We start from the raw sequence: 21,780 nt of genomic DNA on the forward strand, positions 1-21,780 counted from the left end.
TGCACACCAAGGTAGCCTCTGCTCATAATCTGTAGATGCAGGAGCTGCATGAGCTGCAGAGAGCGTTCTAACGAGGGCAAAGGGCAGGAAACATAATGTTTGCTATTTTCCCCCCCTCCCATCACTGCCAGAGGCTATTATGACGAAAATGACGTGAAAATCTGTTTTAAGTTTATTTATTTTATTTATTTTTACATCAATCAAATTCTGTGGAAATCAGCAGCATTAGTATTCTGCATGCCGCGTTAATCTGTATTAATTCCATGCAGTTGTGACATCTGGGATTCATGACCTCAAACAATTCACGCTGAGTCACCTTCATTTAGGCTTGCATACTAATTGTTAAGGCATTGTTAAGGCACTATAACAAGATCCTCTGTACATGGCTAATAAATAAATACACTGTAATTTACTCTGATAGGACAAACACCTAAATCCAACACCAACACACTATGTTCCAAGGGACCACTTAACAAGAAGAACAATATAATACCAATATTAAAAGTGATAACAAATAGTCAATTATTTATTCAAAATTTTGTATGAAAATTACAACAAAATGAAGCACTTTTTAGAACAATTCAATAAACCCTTCAAAGTGATCGCTGTCAAAGAAACATGGATTGATGACAAAAAAGGAATAGATTTTGATCTGAAAGGATATAAACTAAATTACATCAACAAAACCAACAAAAACGGAGGAGGAGTAGCTGTGTATGTGATGAAGAACCTGAACTATAAAGTGGTAAAAAAACATTTAATTTGCTATTGATAAAATCTTAGAATGCATAACCGCCACATGACTCGACAGCTCATCAAAACAGCAAAGAACAAACTCCAAAAATAACGGGACAGCGTTCCGCAACACGTTAAATGCCTTAGTCCGCGCATGGCGTCCTACTGGCAGCGAAATCACCAACATCTTGAAACAAATAATGGGCTCCATCAATTTTGCCAAAGTCTCAGCTGTGGTCAAAATATCGGCAAACCAAAATCTAAGTCGCCCAAACCATCTGGGAGTGCGTTGAAAGCACACATCAATCGCATCCTCGCCCACATTGAAGAGGAGTTTCCAACGCAACCTGATCTGGATGCTGTCTTACGCAAAGTCAGGTCGAGCTTGTTGAAGAATACTACTGCTAACTTGAAAAGGTCTGCGCTGCTAATTGTGGTCATCAACGGCCCAAAGATTGGGGTCCTCGTTTGGGCCACTTCGAAGGAACTATGCCCACTGCTCTCGTCAATGGCCTATGCCCTTCACATAAGGCGGCGGTCGAGCAGTCGATCGTGGGCGGTTGGAATCAAGCCCGCCTAGACAAATGTCACAAGCACGCTATGCATGCTGAAAAGAAAGAAAAGGAGAACAAGAGCAAGAGTGTCAACAAAGACAGCAACCATACTCTTGCTGCGCTTGAACAATGGACCACAGCGCTCACCTTGATGCGAGACAAAGTGCGCCCACGCAATACTGACCACCGCCCTCCGCCCCACTACCAGCAATGGCAACGCCGGCATGAAACGAGGGGTTTGGCGAAGCCGCGGGAGGCAATGACTACCAACACGATCCAGACCGGCGCAACAACAGAGACTCTTACCAACCATCTGATGACCACAACTGGCGAGGAGGACCTGGAGTCTCGAGCAACGCTTCCGACTGACTTGATGTCGACCCTTATGCCGAAACGTCAGCCAGTGATATACATCTACACAACACACATGCACACACTATTATTATCACTGATTTGTACAACCTGTTGTATAGTAATGCCCCCCTAATGTTCCCTACTGTTACAGCGGCCCAACTGTCGGTTTGATCTAAAATTTGCGACCCAGTCGAAATCACACCAAAATCTGACTACAGATCAGCCAGAAGACAATATTCGCTTAGACTTGATGCTGGACAGGGCATCAAATACTGCACGTGTTAATGTTAGACCTTGCCATAGTCCTGACTTTGACCTTACCAAGAACTCCCCCACCTACATAGATGCCATAGGTGTCCCCTACGAGTATTAATTAGCTGATCAGATAGCAGCTAGCTTTGAAAACCTTCCCATTCTAAGTGCCTTCTTTCCAGTGACCCCAAGCAAAAATGTGGACCGCATCAATTATGTCCACTGCAATGTCCAACGCTGAGCCAACCTCACTCGCGATGCTGTTGGCGGACTGTCCGAGCAATTAGCGGCCACCTCGCTTCCGACCATACAGAATAGGATGGCTCTCGACATTCTTTTGGCAGAGAAAGGGGGAGTGTGTGCCTTGTTTGGTGCTGTGTTCTGTACATTTGTCCCTAACAACACTGCCCCTGATGGCTCTGTCACCTGAGCATTGGAGGGGCTGAGGGCACTCTCAGAGCAGCAACTAGCTGAGGGTTCCGAAGTGTCCAATCCCCTGGAAGATTGGTTTACTTCTACTTTCGTTAAATATAGACAACTTGCTTTTTGCCTTCTCATTTCTATCGCAACATTTGTTGCCATCCTCACTGGTTGCGGATGTTGTATCATCCCTTGCATCAGAGCCCTTGTCAACAGACTTATAGTCCCGGCTTTATCCAAAGAAAGCTATCATGTCGCCCAAATGCCCCACATTAACGTTAACCCCGTAGGAACTCCAGAAATTAGGCCCGTTTACGAAAACCCAGACTCCATGGCTGTGAACTCCTATGCCATGTCTGGCCTTTCCCCCAGAAACCTGTATAACAATGAGGATGACATGATGCACCCTGGTTACAATAATCTTGACCCCACCGCTGTTGCTGCCATTGCCCCCGTAGAACTGTACGACGATGATGTTGATATCCCACCTGAAATGCCTTTTTAGGGTCATGACAGGGGGATCATTCGATTCTACTTTTAAAAACTTGCATATTACATTTATCAATCTTTGATTTCACTTTTAAAGCTTGCATATTACATTGCTTGATTTACTTTAATGCCAATATTACAGTTATCATGCTTCTTGACTTGATTTTTGCTCTGATATATTACATGATTTATTTTTGCTATGTGACAGATTATTATGCTATTTACCATTTTTAAGATTGCTTCATTACATGTCAGGATTTTTGTTGGTTGTGACAAACTTTGTACGTCAACAGGGGGATTGTTGTGATTTGGACCATTTTTGATGTTACAATGTATCCCATTTTTGATTCACTCTACTCTTAAAATAGCTCATGCCTTTTGAACAGCTCATTAACTATTCACATAAAGATTAGCTTAGAATGCTAAATATTCATGCTTAACATTAGAGTCTTAGAACACCTTTTGTATGATGATGCTTATTTGAACAATAATGCTTCAGTAGATCAGAGTGAAATGTATTGTGCATCACTGAAGCTCATGATTTGCTGGTTTTAGCAGGTGTCAATAAGTCCTGATCTATTCTATCGAAGAGCATATCAAAGTATGAAAGGAAAGAACACGGGAGCCCACGTGTATAAACCCTCTCCAGGGGGCTTCCTCTTGTAAGAGCTTAAAGAGTGAATGACTGAGTAATGGGACTCTTGCCTTCACGTAATCCAACGAGCTTGGTGATCGTGTTGCCAACAGTCCAGAGTGCCTCCAAGTATATTTCTATTGTTGATGCAAATAAATGTAATTGATTGAGCATTGAAATACATGTCTGAAACCTTCATTTTCCCTCTGATGAAATAACGAACACGCGGCGAGGTGGGACAGAGCGGAATTCTTTGAGAATCCCCCGCCAACACACCTTAAAACATTCTCATGCATTTCAATCCTACCATCCATTACCTACCGCTTGAGTTCAGGCCTGGGTTTGGTTCCAGCTACCTGCAAGGCTTAAGCCAAACACAGCTCCATGTAAAGTGAGGTCAAGAAGTAAATGCTCCACCATTCAATCAAATATTCAGCTTGATAGTTTATGTAGATAAAAGCCCTTTGAAAAGGAGATGTCGAAAAGAAAAAAAGATGAGTATTGTACATTTCAGGATGATAGGACAAAGGAATTTGCCTTTGTGCCAAGATCAGGTTGTGCTGTTTGTCTAATATGCAATGATAACTTTACCTCAATGAAACGGTCAAATGTGAAGCCGCACTTTGACACATGTTGCAATAAAGGTATGACTATGAAGTATTCGATGTATTTTTGGTATGGTATGACAGAGTTATAGTGAATACATTTAGACTTATTATACTCTAAAATTGTCTGTCTTAAACATTGATTTAATTTAGTTGTATTTAGTGTTAAAAATATATGGCTTCATGAATTTACATTTTAAAATATTTGAATTTCATGGCTCTAAGCCAAATATTCCCGACCCCTGCTTTATGGTTAAGTGGAACAAAAAAACAACAGGAATTAATTTTTTCTACAAGATTTACTAGCAGTAGGTAAATCTACAGAAATAATGTATCCCTCTCAATAGTGTGTATGCTGCCTATACCAGCTATGTAACTGATTTCTTTATTTCATCATTCAACACTGCCTACAAGTTTTTAATCAAGGGTTTTAACAGAACAAACTCTTTCCTGGACTTCAAATTGTCCCACATCAGGCCATGTAAAAATAATCAGAAGACATAGAATGGAGAGAGAACAGGAATGTCAATGGGGATGGGAATCGTTTACATTTATACCGATACTAGTACTAAGTCGGTACTTCTGAAACGGTGCCCGAACTGGTACTAAAAAATTGAAACATACACATTTTTCTCTTAAGGATTTTGTGGCATGTGAGTTGAACTGCATTGCAATTTCGATTCCTTTAAATAAATTCAATAATATGGACTACCCAACACATCATATTTTCATAACTGTTACAGCAAAACCAAAATATTTACAGAACACAGCGAATTTGCAAAAAACATGCTTATGCAAGCTATTTTAGTGACACCCTTAATTTGTCTGACAGGATTTAAGCGTGCAGCACTTTTACTGTGAAGTTTTGAAGTACACTGTTGGTCTTCAGAGCTCTTCACAACTGTCGTGTTTTGAAGAGCAACAATTATCATTGTCTTGCAATACCTTCAGTCACACTTATGTTGTATTGTTGAAGTTCAGAATTTGGAGATTTGTTATTACAGTGGTATTATTGTATGTGCTCAAAAAGTACTTCTACACACACTGAAATATTTTGACCATGGTTTAGAAAAAAAAAAACTACAATAAATAGACACATTTTTAGAAAATCCATTATTTTGCATGTTTGGTGTTTTTATGCTTTACAGAGTGATTTAGTCTTAGTATTGTACACGTTTTAATGGCTAAACTTTTATCATTTTAAATATTGGTTTGTACTGTAGCACTTGAGTGTTTATTCAAATAAAAAGTGTGTAACAAATCAAACCTATAATTATTATTTATTATTTCTGGCAATTGCTGTGGTGTCCTACTTTGTTCAGCGGTCCTTGAACGCACCTCTGTCTCTTAATCCTGAGAATTGAACATCACTCTGTTCTAAGAGAGCACAGCTTGTAGGTTCAATGTGTACAATTGAATATCTTAGTTGCTCGGACAGCAATGTGTTTATTTAAGTTTAGATTGGGCTATGTTGTTTCTTAATGGGGAAATTATGTTTCTTGTTTACATATTGACCTGCTCAGTGGCCTTGTGGTTAGCGTGTCTGCACTGAGATCGCTAGGTCGTGAGTTCAAATCCCGGCCGAGTCATACCAAAGACTATAAACATGGTACCCATTACCTTCCTGCTTGGCACTCAGCATCAAGGGTTGGAATTGGGGGTTAAATCACCAAAATGATTCCCGAGCGTGGTCACCGCTGCTGCTCACTGCTCCCCTCACCTCCCAGGGGGTGGAACAAGGGCATGGGTCGAATGCAGAGGTTAATTTCAGTGTGTGTGTGACTATCAGTGGTACTTCAACTGTAACATTTTAAGGGGAACTGCACTTTTTGAAGGGCCATTTTTTGGTCTATCATTCACAATCCTTATGTTTTTTGTTTTTACATGCGTCCTTAATTTTTAATACAGTGCAAGTTTGAGATTGCTAACAATGGAGGTAATTCGCTCTAATACACCTACAAAACCCAAAACCAGTGAAGTTGGCACGTTGTGTAAATCGTAAATAAAAACAGAATACAATGATTTGCAAATCCTTTTCAATCTATATTCAATTGAATAGACTGCAAAGACAAGATACTTAACGTTCGAACTGGAAAACTTTGTTATTTTTTGCAAATATTAGCTCATTTGGAATTTGATGCCTGCAACATGTTTAAAAAAAGCTGGCACAAGTGGCAAAAAAACTGAGAAAGTTGAAGAATGCTCATCAAACACTTATTTGGAATATCCCACAGGTTAAAATTAAAGTTAAAGTACCAATGATTGTCACATACACACTAGGTGTGGTGAAGTTATCCTCTGTATTTGACCCTTTAACAGTTTGAGAACAACATTTCTAGAGCTGCAGCAATCGAAGCTATCGGAGTATACTATCGAATATCCCGATCGAGTAATCGAAAAAAATCATATTTTATATGGTCCTGTCCAGCTTCTCAGGCAAATCATATAGTTGATGTAGATGCCCATATCGGCTGTACACATTTACTTTACAAAAGAGAAGTGTGGGATACTTCTCTTGTTGCCTTATTTGTATTTTGACTTTACTAAATAGATTTATATTATTATTTGGTGCAGCCGGGCCAGAACAATATTTTTGATTATTTAAGGTTTAATCATACATTTTAAGATGTGCCCTCAATTGTTGTGTTTGGCCTAATTGCCTTTATTTTCCTAAACGCCTGATTTCATTATTGAAGGCTGACACGCACAGCTGAAATGCGTCTGTGGTTGATTGTGCCAATTTGTGTGCTCTAATAAAAACAGGTGTGCTCACAGCCCTATGTGCTGTGTGGTGTGACCGCATAACCAAAGTTCTCGTCTCTTGTGCGTTTTTGATGATTATTATACGGTGCCGTTTTAATGGTGGTTTCTCCACGCAAATCCGCAGAGCTGTTTTCAACCTGCCAACAATACATAAACAATATAAAATGACAAACCACTTAATATTGACAACAACAGTTTTACATTTTAAGAAATGCAATAAATTTCATTGCATTCTTTGCATGCAAAATAGTTATCAATGTTCATTTTGCCATCATAACATAAATATAAATAAAACTATAAGAACAGTTTTCATTATATCAAACATAAAAAGTGGATTTGGTAGTGCCTTTAAGGCCATATCCACACAAACACGGAGAGTTTCACAAACACATACAAACCCCGTTTCCATATGAGTTGGGACATAGTGTTAGATGTAAATATAAACAAAATACAATGATTTGCAAATCATTTTCAACCCATATTCAGTTGAATATGCTACAAAAACAACATATTTGATGTTCAAACTGATAAAGTTTTTTTTTTTGCAAATAATCATTAACTTTAGAATTTGATGCCAGCAACACGTGACAAAGAAGTTGGGAAAGGTGGCAATAAATACTGATAAAGTTGAGGAATGCTCATCAAACACTTATTTGGAACATCCCACGGGTGTGCAGGCTAATTGGGAACAGGTGGGTGCCATGATTGGGTATAAAAACAGCTTCCCAAAAAATGCTCAGTCTTTCACAAGAAAGGATGGGGCGAGGTACACCCCTTTGTACACAACTGCGTGAGCAAATAGTCAAACAGTTTAAGAACAACGTTTCTCAAAGTGCAATTGCAAGAAATGTAGGGATTTCAACATCTACGGTCCATAATATCATCAAAAGGTTCAGAGAATCTGGAGAAATCACTCCACGTAAGCGGCATGGCCGGAAACCAACATTGAATGACCGTGACCTTCAATCCCTCAGACGGCACTGTATCAAAAACCGACATCAATCTCTAAAGGATATCACCACATGGGCTCAAGAACACTTCAGAAAACCCATCCATCCATCCATTTTCTACCGCTTATTCCCTTCGGGGTCGCGGGGGGCGCTGGAGCCTATCTCAGCTACAATCGGGCAGAAGGCGGTGTACACCCTGTACAAGTCGCCACCTCATCGCAGGGCCCACTTCAGAAAACCACTGTCACTAAATACAGTTTGTCGCTACATCTGTAAGTGCAAGTTAAAGCTCTACTATGCAAAGCGAAAGCCATTTATCAACAACATCCAGAAACGCCACCGGCTTCTCTGGGCCCGAGATCATCTAAGATGGACTCATGAAAAGTGGAAAAGTGTTCTGTGGTCTGACGAGTCCACATTTCAAATTGTTTTTGGAAATATTCGACATCATGTCATCCGGACCAAAGGGGAAACGAACCATCCAGACTGTTACCGACACAAAGTTCAAAAGCCAGCATCTGTGATGGTATGGGGGTGCATTAGTGCCCAAGGCATGGGTAACATACACATCTGTGAAGGCACCATTAATGCTTAAAGGTACATACAGGTTTTGGAACAACATATGCTGCCATCTAAGCGCCATCTTGATGGTGGTGGTGATGATGGTGATGACGTGGTGGTGATGATGATGATTATAGCCCATTGGGTTGAGTTTTTCCTTGCGTATTTCAGCAAGACAATGCCAAGCCACATTCAGCACGTGTTACAACAGCGTGGCTTCGTAAAAAAAGAGTGTGGGTACTTTCCTGGCCCCGCCTGCAGTCCAGACCTGTCTCCCATCGAAAATGTGTGGTGCATTATAAAGCGTAAAAAAAGACAGCGGAGACCTCGGACTGTTGAACGACTGAAGCTCTACATAAAACAAGAATGGGAAAGAATTCCACTTTCAAAGATTCAACAATTAGTTTCCTCAGTTCCCAATCATTTATTGAGTATTGTTAAAAGAAAAGGTGATGTAACACAGTGGTGAGCATGCCCTTTCCCAACTACTTTGGCACGTGTTGCAGCCATGAAATTCTAAGTTAATTATTATTTGCAAAAAAAAATAAAGTTTATGAGTTTGAACATCAAATATCTTGTCTTAGTAGTGCATTCAATTGAATATGGGTTGAAAAGGATTTGCAAATCATTGTATTACGTTTATATTTACATCTAACACAATTCCCCAACTCAAATGGAAACACGGTTTGTATTTGGGGTTAAAACAATCTCCATCCACACAAGTATAGTTTCAAAACTGTCTATGTCCACACACAAACACATACACCTACTGTCATACACATTTTGTCCAATCAAGAAGCCTGAAAAAAGCAGTAAAAGCTGACTTGGTGGCATTACACCTCCTACTGTGTTTTTTTTTTTAATCAACTTTAGACGTACAATGACATGTACATTATCTTTAAAACCTGCCTGCACGTACACACAGAGCCCTGGGAACATTATTAAAAATGCACACCTGTGCTGCTGAAACCCAACATTAATAGAATTATAACATGTTCAGCAACATGTGCAGTGAAGTGTACATTATTTCTAAAATCAGCACGCACTAGCATGAGTTTCACAGACGCATCACAACGTTCTATTTCCTTTGACAAAAACTACTACCACTAATCATGGCAGAGTTCATAAGAGCCAACATCGACTACTCTCAGACAAATGATGATTCAGAACCTTAAATGTTTTTAGCCTGAATATACAAGATTTAGAAGCTGTGTGCTAAACAGATCCAGCAAGTAGCACTATTGCTAAGTGCTGAACGAGAAACACAAACTATTAACATCATGAAACAATCACCAACTGTACAATGTCTGCTCTCACTGGGATGTTCATATCTTCCCGTTTAGATAAAGAATTAAACAATCATTATGCAAGTAAAGAAAAAAATAAAATAAAAAGTGGTCAAAAAACTAGCTCTTTTTCGTGTCTTTCTCACGGTCTCCGGGTCTAAGTTAAATCTCAAAATTGACCAACTTCTTAGTTCATGGCCATAACCTTTTACTATACAAGTGAAAGGCATGAGTTATAATCTAAAATTAACTTTCTGTGACGACCGGAGCGCATGGTGATGCGGGGTTTCGTTCTCCCAGGATGCAACGGACTTCGGACACAGCGTGGAGGTAACAGAAATGATTTATTTACGGAATAAATCAGAAGGAACAAAGAAAAGGGTGCTCATAGCACATAAGGTAAAAACTAAGGATGGCTAGCGTGGGAGCTAGCGAGTAACAGAGCCTAGCGTGGAAGCTAGCAGGTACAGAGCAAGAACAAAAGTTGTCTACTGTTGCAAAAGGCAAACTAGGATGCAAGACAGAATGACAGGGAAGGCAGGCTTAAATAATAATGTCAGTGATGACAAACAGGTGCGCGTCGGGAACACACGCGGCAGCTGAAAATAATAAGAAGCCATGGCAACAAACTCAGGTGTACAAAACAGGCACTCAAGGAGTCCAAAACTAACAAAAAACACAAGTACCTCAAAAACGTAAACAAAAATATGATCCGGGCAGCGGATCACAACACTTTCACCAACTTAGAAGCGATGCAGCAGCTCACAGGCTCAGTATGTCAATAGCTGCATAAGCTCGTCACCTCTCCATGATCACGGCGCCACTAAAGGTAGTTCCTCTGCGTTAGCGCTTATTAAAGTTAAAGTTAAAGTGCCAATGATTGCCACACACATACTAGGTGTGGTGAAATTATTCTCTGCATTCGACCCATCACCCTTGATCACCCCCTGGGAGGTGAGGGGAACAGTGGGCAGCAGCAGTTGGCAGCAGCAGTTGGCAGCAGCGGTGGCCGCGCCCGGGAATCATTTTTGGGTGATTTAACCCCCAATTCCAACCCTTGATGCTGACTGCCAAGCAGGGAGGTAACGGGTCCCATTTTTATAGTCTTTGGTATGACTCGGCCGGGGTTTGAACTCACGACCTACAATAACAATATTGATAAAACTTGGTTAATATGCAAGTTTTGATATGTCAATTTGTATGTTTTTAGAGGGCTTTGTAGTCGTAATAGATGACTTCCATTATCTACAATATCAGCCACTTTGTACTAACCATATATATATTAAGAATTAGAATGCATAAAAAAAGAAAAACATATGCAGTTCCCCTCTGAAGATGACGGATGTATTTTTTTTTTGAGTGAATTGTAAATATTAAATAAATGTGATCAAAAGTCTGCGTACAATGGAGTCTATGGGAGCTGCGTTATTTTGCCTATAACGCCCTTAAAAAACATCCAAACACCTCCATTAAAGGTTTTATATACATGCTGTAATTATATATGTAATGTAGTAAGAGTTCAAGGAAACGGCAGGCTATCTTCTTCTAATGGATTTATTACATTCTTTGCAAGCTGGGTAATGTTTGCTGTGGTCTGAAACAACATGGGACACAATTACCAGAAATGCAGCCAATATTACATAAAAATATAAATTAAATACACAGAGGACATAAGTAAAGGAAACTAAATGAGCTCAAATATACCTACAAACGAGGCATAATGATACAATCTGTACAGACAGCTAACCTAAATAGCATGTTAGCATCAATTAGCTTGCAGTCATGCAGTGACCAAATATGCCCAATTAGCACTCCAACAAGTCAATAACATCAACAAAACTCACCGTTGTGCATTCACGCACAGCATAATAATTTTAGTAGACAAAATGAGGCAAGGGAGTGGCATAAACCACGTCTTTCTGTGGCTGCGTCAGAGAAAGTTGTATATGTAAACAAACTAAGGTGAGTTAAAGGACCGGCAAACTTAGTAGGACAAAATGGCAAATACCAAATACTCTCATCAGTGAAGCATTTTTAATATAAACAGAGGAATTTCTAACAATTACGAAGGTTTGTGTCATGTTTGTCCTCCCACAGAAACCATATTAAAACTAAATATATTTTTTCCATTTTCATACATTTTTGAAAAAGCTCCAGGGAGCCACTAGGTCAGTGCCAAAGATGTGGCTCTAGAGGTTGCTGACCCCCGTGTTAGGACTAAGCATGCACATAAGGCTTGAATATGTACCATACCTCCCAAAATACACTTGTTGGATGTTGATCATAAAAATTATAAAACGTCAGGCACAATCTGATGCTGACGCAGCCATTAGCAAGCTTGTGATGGGTGCACTTATTTGATTAGTTAACTGGGATTGTTGTCTCAAAGTGGCAAATCTAGAATACACAGTACGTACTGCAAAGACAAACAGTCATTCACTCTCATATTCACACTGATGGGCAATTTAGTCTCTAATTAGCCAAACATACGTGTTTTTGGAATGTGGGAGGAAGCCGGAGTACCCGGAGAAAACCCACACACGCACGGGGAGAGCAGGCATACTCCACAAAGTGATGCTTCAACAGAGATACAAACCCAAATCTCCAAACTGTGATGCAGACGTGCTCACCGCTAGCCCACCACGCGACCCATGGGAGAACATAATATTGGAAAATCTAATCTATCACTTTGCAGTGATAAATCTGTCCAACACACTATCTCTCAATGGAGTGTTTTTATATGGAGTACTTACTACTTGCCATTGCTTTTCAACCACTAATTCAATAAAGGGGTCCATAATGAAGATGTATGGGAGGTGCAGAACCATTTATCCAATACATCACAATGTGTAATTCATACTTCAGTCTTCATTGTAGCACCCTAAACATGTCTCACACTACACTACTTTCTTTATATTTTACTTTGATTTTAAACAAGACATGACAGATTCACAGTCGCATGTCTCCATTATACAGTATTGGGGTAGGTTTTACATTTAAAAAAAATTAAATTAAAAAAAAAAAAAAAAAAAAGCGGTAGGCATGATAATCAAATAATAATTCCGTCAATTATGTGGAATGGATTGTTAATTATTCATGTGAAGCAAAATAGAGTGCTTTACTTTAGTGTGACCAGGAGAGACGCTGACGATTTGATCTCAATGTAAGTACACACACTCCTTGGACAGAATCAATACAACACTAGCACAAAACATTCAGAAAACGTTTTTACATTTTTAAATAATTGGGAAAAAAAAAATAAAAAAATAATAATAATAATTACCAATAAAAAAGTTAAAAGTACCAATGATTGTCACACACACACTAGGTGTGGTGAGATTATCCTCTGCATTTGATCCATCACCCTCAACCCCTGGGAGGTGAGGGGAGCAGTGAGCAGCAGCAATGTGCCCGGGAAACATGTGCACATTGCTAATGTTTTAACAATATTGTTTTCTGTTAAAGTAATTTTGAGTAAAATTACAGTGGTGGTTAGACTTAATTTCGTTGATGGAATACAGCAGAGTTCTCCAACCTATTTTCAACTGAGAGCTAAGTTTACAAAATAATGGCCAAGAGCTACTCAATTCTTTGGGAACATTTATTTTCATAGCAATTTAAACCAAAACGAAGGCAATAAGCTTGTTTTGCTGGAGCATTGACAATATGTTGGTATCCACAATTCACATTGGGCCTGATTTGCTAAGATCCAAATACCTTGCACTAAACAGTGTGTACAATCTATAAAATTACGTGTACTATTAGTGGCCATGTTGCGTGTGATCTACTAACACTGCGTGTGCAACTGAAAGGTGGAGAACACCACCTTTTTTAAATTAGGATTTTGAATGTACTATACAGGGCATCACCACGGAGACACTCATTTTCTGCACATTCATGTTATCATTTTTCTACCTGTGGCATTTTGCTTTGTTTTCAAACAAGCAAGCAGGAGACATGTACCACTTTTGGGGGATTTTAGAAGCAGTCATGCAGTGCCTCTACATTGACAACATTGTTTTTTCTTTTTTTGGCTCAATGTACATGGGAGGGAGGCTGCACTACTGTGCTCAAGACACAAACAATGCATACTTTGAGAGTTGTTTATCATATAGGGCATACTGTATGTCAGTACTATATATTTTATGTGAAAATAAATCATAAACAAATATTAAATGACACCAAAACAGATCAATTGAATTAATTTGACTCAGCCCCTTAAGTCATCCAGTAGCTATACAATTATAAAAGCATGTTGCTGAATAGACGATGTGTCTAATATTTGTTATTTTTGACCGTCCAAACATGCTTAAACGTACGCGTAGGACAGACGATTCTAAGTCAATCGTGTATATTTGCAGCAAGCACTCCTCTCTCACAGCCGTGTGTGGCACTGTCAGTTTGTTCATCCTTTTCAAAAGGTGCAACATAAAACGCAAAATAGTGCTCACAAAACGGTGAGGAGTGTTGATAAATCACATTGTGCATGCTGTATAATTGCAGTTTCTCTTCCCAGTATTGTGGACATTTTGATGATCAGCATATATTTTGCATATTAATAAAGACAGACGGAAAATGGATTGCACGCCTTATTCTGATCACTTAACATGACACAATCCATTTTGCACATGTTTAGTAGAGCAACTGTGAGTTTGCTATCAAGTTTGCACGTGTTTTAGTATATGCAAACCTTTAGTAAATCAGGCCTATTGTGTATGATTTTTTTTTGCATTCTATATGGTATTCCAGTACGCATTTATTTCTAGAGCAGGTTCCATTTAAAACATGTTTTGGGCTACATTGACAAAAATAAAGAATTGTGTGTTTTATATGACTGGCAACATTTAAATTGTACTTGATTTATCTCCACTCAAACCATGCGGTCATTGTCTTTATACTACTTTGTGGTAATTTATCATTAAATAGAGGCATCCTGTCTGAAATGAACAGTTATGAAAAAAATACTGAGAGTTTAAGTAAACATTTCCATACCCTTTGGTGAGATACTCCAAATCACAGCGACTGGTTGGAGACCCTGGACTACAGGGATTTATTTTAAATTAATTAATTAAATTAATTATCCGCAGAAATTAGTATTTTTAATTGGATGGCAGTTTAAGTGTTCTAGAGTTTTATTTTGAAACCAGCACCCACAGCAAATAGCGTTTGTTAAATCTGGTACATTTGTGCACAGTGTATGTCAATAACAGTATGCATTGCATGTGTGCATCTCTTATATAAAATTATACAAATAGTATAGTACTTTTTTCAAACCTTGCACATTTACACAATTGCACATATAAAGTTATCAATAAAACATTTTAATATGTTCCTTTCTCTTTTTACTATTCTTATTTTTAATGTATTGTATTCTTATTTGGACCGTACTGTCGAATAATGTGGTTGCTGTACCAAACTATTAATAAAGTCTATTGATCAAGTATTGTATTGAACAGAATTAGGATCTCTTCTTGGAAGTACCTCAACTTCTCGTGTGTGATGAGGTTACATACGGGACAAATGAAACAGTCTCAATTTCACGTATCTGTTATAACAACCTTTTACCAGTCCCGGCTTTATCTCTTGAAATTATAATACGTACACTAATGTACCCAAGAGGGAGAAATAGAAATAGAACATCTATAACCTAATTATTGACTTCTTCTAATGGTAAAGATAAGAAAGATGTTTTAATAAACCTAGAGTTTATCATGAGTGCATTCTTACACAAGGGACCAACTGCTTATCCCCATCACTTTACACAGTCTCCTACTGCCCTGAAAGCGCTGATATTCATAAATTATGCAATAGGATACTTACTGGTTTACTGAGTGAATGGCTTTAATTGAACTGAAGATACTTTCTCTAATGTCCTGCCTCAGGGTTCCTTTGGCCTTCAAGATCTCCACAAAATACTGTAAGAAACAAGTTACACCAATATTGCGCAGCATTAGAAACTTTTAATGAATTGCAGTTTCACTTCATTTATAATAGTTGTACACTTATAATGCCCACACAGGGCTTTTAACCGCTCAAGATCTTCCCACTAAAGATTGAGGTTGTTGTGAGAAACACATACAGAAAAATGTTGCCCCAATGAAGTGACAGCTGCGTTGGTCTCAAGTCATTTGCGGAGGAAATGGGATTAGCAAATTGAATGAGCACAAGGCTTGAAATGACTCCTAATTGGAGGGCAGAAGGAGAGTAATTGAGTAGAAATTAGGCTACACTGGTGGGTCGTAAAGTCTGTTGTCCCTGCAAAAAGTACAATGACTGCTACCTTTAGTTTGTTACTACAGTACAGTGCTTCCCCTAGGTTTACAGCATGTAGGCCGACTATAATGTGATCGCTCCGCTACAGTCACATTTTCATTAAACAAACTGTCATAATTCAAAGCAATACAAAGATTTTAAAATAATCCACAAAATCAAATGTAGGCCTGACCATATGGAGCTGTGGTGTCCAAAATGTGGCCATGTGCGGCCCGCAGCTCAATTTTTGTTGGCTCGCAGCATATTGTCGAAATAAAAACAGAAAAACAAGCAAAAACGGAAGGAAAAATAAACACAAACATGTAATAAGAAAAAGCAGAAATGTTGATACTAAAAACTTATAATAATACACTTAGTCACTTTAAATATATATATATATATATATATATAGTGGCATATATGTTTTTTTTTAACAAAATACAATATCAAAATGGCAAAATTTTACTTTTCAGTATGCAGCCCTTGGTGTAAAAGTATGGACACCCCTGACATAGCGACAGAAATGGCATGTAAATAAGATAAGGCTATTTATGACATGTTGCATATGAAAATAACCTTAAATTATTTTTTTGTAATCTGCTTCTATACAAAAAATAAAAGTAACTTGACCTTCTTTATCTGCCTGCCGAATATAATGGTAGGGGAAACTCTGCAAAATGTATTATGCATTAACACCAGCACTTCTCCCTTCACTATTACAGTATACTTATTTAGAGAACCGTTTATTTTTTGATCTATTATTTTTGTCAATAACACATTTCAGAAAAAGATAGCCCAGTTATACACAGTAAAACACAAGTGTCTAGTGCAGTGGACAGTGACCTTTGAGTGGTTAAAGTGTCAATGCAAAGACCTGCCATATCTTAAATATTTGGCAAAAAAAAGTATTTAAAGAGTATCTACATGACACTGCTCTTGCGTGTTTTGGAATATTCTGTAAAAATAGTCCCTCCTATGTTTGGAACTGAACTCAGGAACCGGTCTGGTGTCGTTCTCCGGGCCGCCGGTTAAATAGCCCTGCAGTATGACTTGGTTTTTTTGGGGGAAAAAAACTCTATGCTGATTGCTACATACACTGACACCGCCCTTGAGGTCATATCATTCAAAATGTTATGTTTATGAGTTGTTGTTGTTTTTAATTTAAGTATAAAAAATGGTCAACGTATTAATTTGGGACATTTTGCTTTTTGTGTTTGTCATTATATTAAGGTAAATCTTGCCAAACTCAGTTAATCACCAAATGTTGGTAAAATTCCAAATGTTGTGTGTTTCTGTATGTGTAGACTCATGCAGGTGAAACTCATGTTCATGCTCATGGCACCACTTACAGTGGTCACTAGCTCCAGCTGTTGGCAGTAACGCTGTTCAGTTTGCACCAGCTCTCTGGCTACCACGCTCCGTTTTCTCTCCCAGCGGTCCCTCTGGTGCTGGATGCTGTTGCCTGTGAGGGCGTCAGGTGGACATGGACAGAAGCTCATGGTCACAGCGACGACGGTTATCCTGCAAAACACATTTACAAAAAAAGCCGTAGTCCTTTTTTAGCTGTATAAGTGTCATACAATCTGCTGTATATGCATGCATCCCATTTTTTAAGGATTACTTTCAATATCTGGCAGTTGTTTGGCAATACTGCATGCTGCAAGTGTTATAATGTCCCAGGGCAGGGGTTTCAAACAGATCAGGCACGCAAACAGGTTTGCCCGGCCTCTTTTGCTCTTCAAAATGTGTCCACTAGATGTCATAATAGCAATTCTTTCTATCCTGTGCTGAGCGAGAGCATGCATGTGCGGAACTATGTGTGTGTTAAGATAGGAGAATTGCTTGTATTCCGTGACATGATTTCTTCCCAGAAGTGAAAAACAGTGGTAGTCAACCAAGCCAAGATAGCTGTTGTGCAGCGAGCAGCGCGCAACCTATCTGAGTACGCAGGAGGCCTAGATCTTCCTGCAAAAAGCAGATATGAGCAAAAAATATAACTCTGCAATGGAATAGATCCCTATACTTTATCAAAAAAAGATTTGTCGAGTGATATCAAGGATTATCCATTGGTAGCATTCCCAGACATGTCGAACTATCTGGTGCTCCAGATGTCATTGAAATGTGGAAAATGTGGAAAAACATGGAGGTCTACAACTTCTTTGTGCGTGGCTGGGTCAAGGAAATCGGTATCAAGACTATCCCGGATAAGTTAGGTTGTATTTCATGATTTATCTTCACGTCTATCGCCATGTTTGTTGATGCTGTTACACGCGCAGTTCACGAGTACGCATTTTTTTCTCGTCTTTATCAAAATATAACTATAGATGTCAACATTGTGTATGTGCTTAAAGCTTTATTTATGATTGCTGCCTTTGGTAACAGCTTAACTTTCTTAGGTTTCACTCACATTTGCTTTCTTTTAATTAGACTTGCCGAGTTGGTGCTTTTCAAAACACTTGTAGCAAAAATACTTTCCAAGAAATACGAATGATACCAATATAATAATTCAATGGGAAATACTAAATATTGAAAGTATATCAAACAAACCTTTAACAAAGTGATCATTGCAAAATTGTGCATTCTTTGACTCTCGGACTGGAGTGCGTGATACTTTTTTCGTCGTCGTTTTGTAAAATCTTGCACTCTTCCGCCTTTCTTGATTACCTCTCGAGGAACTCTGGAAAAACTTTAATCCTTTTCATGATTTGAATGGTTCATAGAGCCAAAAATAACACAAGCATCAGGCATTTTTCTTTGAGAAAGACTAAATGGCGCCTAGTACCCACTGAGAACAGACGCTAGCTTGACCACCATTATTAATCCCACCTATCTGACTGATGAACATTATCTAATCATTTATTTAGAAAGTATAAATAACGACAAATGAAGATAGAATACTATTAACTGCAACATATAAGTGCAAAAAAACAACAACATTATGATTTGTACTTTTTAAAAATGTACTTTGCAATCTGAAGCTGTCTTTACTTTTAAATTATAATTTTCCCAGTTGGGAAATTAAAAAAAAACTTTACAGTATAGTTTGCCCATGGCTGCTGTATCTACACTTAGGTTATTACGTACAAGTGTAATTGAAAAACCTTGTTTTCTTTTTAAGTATTAGATGAAGGCATGCAAATATTCTCATTTGATGTACTAAATTACTCATCTGCACAGGACTAGATCTATATATAATTACAACACATGTTGTAACTAGATCTATATATAATTACAACACATGTTGTAAAATAGCTCAATACTGCATATTTGACATGGTTTATTCAATACTAATTTTCAAAACTATCAATACCACTGTTATCTCTACGACAGTTGACCAATAGTTGTTATTTCAGATCATGCAAAGCGGAGCTCCTGATTGGCTTTTCTACGAATTGATGGACAATTGTCGTGTAATTATCCAAAAACTTCTGCATTTATGGTCTTATCTCTAGCCTCACAGGCTCACTTGAGCATGGATTGCTTGTTCTGCCTAACAAAGTAGAGTAATATAGTACATTTAAAATGACTAGGAAACAATCCATTTATGAATCCAAGGGTTTATAATACAACAACAAAATAAGTAATTGGCATGGGTGGGCGATGTATGTTTTGGTCATTTCATTTTCGTTTCATGAATGGAAGTTGAAAAAGCGACGGATTATTTGAATTTCATTTTAAGAAACAAAAAAGAAAATCGAAATACAAAACATTTTTCTTTTTTGGTATGAAAGAGCAATAACATCCAAAAAAACAGTATCCTTTTCATTTTATATTTCATATAACAAATATTTAAATCCCTGGTAAACAGAAACTGAAAAACAGACTAAGACGGAAGTTTTTTCATATTCTGACACCAGAAGTTTTTCTTTTCAAAGTAAAAGCGTGGATACTAGAGTCCCCGGGTACCTGGCTAAAATATTTTTGGAGCCCCTAACAGAAATAATTTTTATCGAGGACTGATATCTACATAAATCTCTACACACATATCATAAGAAAGTTGGGGCAAAAAAAAGGATTTGATCACGCATTATACGACACTACAATGGAGTATTTTTCTTACAGGCAAATATTTTGTTCTGTCTTTAAAATCGCTACTTCAGGTATGAAAAACCATCTGCTTTGGTCTGTTTTTCAGTTTCTGTTGATTTGTGCGTAGAGAATTCTGTAGAAGTCAGTCCTTGTTGTGCCATGTCTAAAAGCATTTCTGTGTAGGGCCCAAAATACTTTTTAGCCAGACTCACAGGCACACGGGCATCATAGTAATTATCCTCGCAAATTAAAAAAAACAAACACCTGTTTTGTTTCTGTTCACTGGTATTTAAAATTGTTGTTGTATGATGTCTATCAGTTATGAGGTGGCGAGTACTTGTCAACCCTCCCGATTTTCCCGGGAGACTCCCGAATTTCGGTGCCCCTCCCGAAAATCTCCCGGGGCAACCATTCTCCCAAATGTCTCCCGATTTCCAGCCGTACAACAATATTGGGGGCGTGCCTAAAAGGCATTGCCTATAGCGTCCGCTTTTCCTCCATACAAACAGCGTGCCGGCCCAGTTACATAAAATATGCGGCTTTTACACACACATTATTGCAAGGCATACTTGATCAACAGCCATACAGGTTACACTGAGGGTGGCCGTATAAACAACTTTAACACTGTTACAAATATGCGTCACACTGTGAACCCACACCAAACAAGAATGACAAACACATTTCGGGATAACATCCGCACCGTAACACAACATAAACACAACAGAACAAATACCCAGAATCCCTTGCAGCACTAACTCTTGCGGGACGCTACAATATATACCCCCGCTACCACCAAACCCTTCCCCCCAAACCTTGCCCACCTCAACCTCAACCCCCACAATCTCCCGAATTCGGAGGTCTCAAAGTTGTCAAGTATGGTGGCGACTTGTCCCGGGTATATTGATTGATTGATTGAAACTTTTATTAGTAGATTGCACAGTTCAGTACATATTCCGTACAATTGACTACTAAATGGTAACACCCGAATACGTTTTTCAACTTGTTTAAGGCGGGGTCCACGTAATCAATTCATGTTACAAATATATACTATCTTCTTCATAATACAGTCATCACACAAGTTAATCATCAGAGCATATACATTGAATTATTTACGTTATTTACAATCCGGAGGGTGGGATGAGGAGGGTTTGGTTGATAACAGCACTTCAGTCATCAACAATTGAATCATCAGAGAAATGGGCATTGAAACAGTGTAGTTGTACAGCGAGCAGAGAACATAGTGAGTCCAGATAGCATAAGAACAAGTATATACATTAGAAATACATTTGATTATTTACATTTGGTTATTTACAATCAGGGGAGGTGAGATCTGGAAAGGGAGAGGGTGTTAGTCAAGGGTTGAAGTTGCCTGGAGGTGTTGTTTTAGTGCTGTTTTGACGGAGAATAGAGATGCACTTTCTTTTACACCTGTTGGGAGTGCATTCCATATTGATGTGGCATAGAAGGAGAATGAGTTTAGACCTTTGTTAGATCGGAATCTGGGTTTAACGTGGTTTGTGGAACTCCCCCTGGTGTTGTGGTTATGGCGGACATTTACGTTAAGGAAGTACCCCACTTTCCGCTCGAATGCAGCTGAGATAGGCTGCAGAGCACCCCGCGACCCCGTACCATGCTGGTACGGGATGAAGTATAAAATGAAATGCAAAATGCTTTTTTAGATGTAATGTTTGCTATTCGACACTAAAAAAGAAGAATACTTATTTATTTATTTTTGATAAAAATAACAATTCAAATAAAGTAATATGTTTTTCTTTTTCAAATTCACCCCCCGCGACCCTGAAAAGGACAAGCGGCAGAAAATGGCTGGATGGATGGATATTCCATTGATGAAAATAAAATCCAATGACCAAAACATACACGGACAGTGGGCTTTCA

The 21,780-nt window shown here is 38.5% G+C and overlaps 1 protein-coding gene across 4 annotated transcripts in view; it reads right to left on the bottom strand.

Annotated features, from left to right (window-relative positions):
- The window catches only part of arhgef39 (Rho guanine nucleotide exchange factor (GEF) 39), a 97,308-nt gene that overhangs the window by 72,343 nt on the left and 3,185 nt on the right, over positions 1-21,780 (bottom strand). For 2 of the 4 annotated variants that reach the window (XM_061959028.2, XM_061959027.2), the window contains exons 2-3: positions 17,205-17,376; positions 15,424-15,518 (exon numbers count right to left, since the gene is read on the bottom strand). In XM_061959028.2, the coding sequence (XP_061815012.1) occupies positions 15,424-15,518; positions 17,205-17,354 (245 nt within the window). In that variant the 5' untranslated portion in view covers positions 17,355-17,376. Of the gene's footprint in view, positions 1-3,745; positions 3,869-15,423; positions 15,519-17,204; positions 17,377-21,780 lie in introns of those variants that run through there. The other 2 variants (XM_061959029.2, XM_061959030.2) reach the window with 2 other exon arrangements.

The sequence above is a fragment of the Nerophis lumbriciformis genome, linkage group LG05 (genome assembly GCF_033978685.3).
Source record: "Nerophis lumbriciformis linkage group LG05, RoL_Nlum_v2.1, whole genome shotgun sequence".
NCBI lineage: Eukaryota > Metazoa > Chordata > Actinopteri > Syngnathiformes > Syngnathidae > Nerophis > Nerophis lumbriciformis.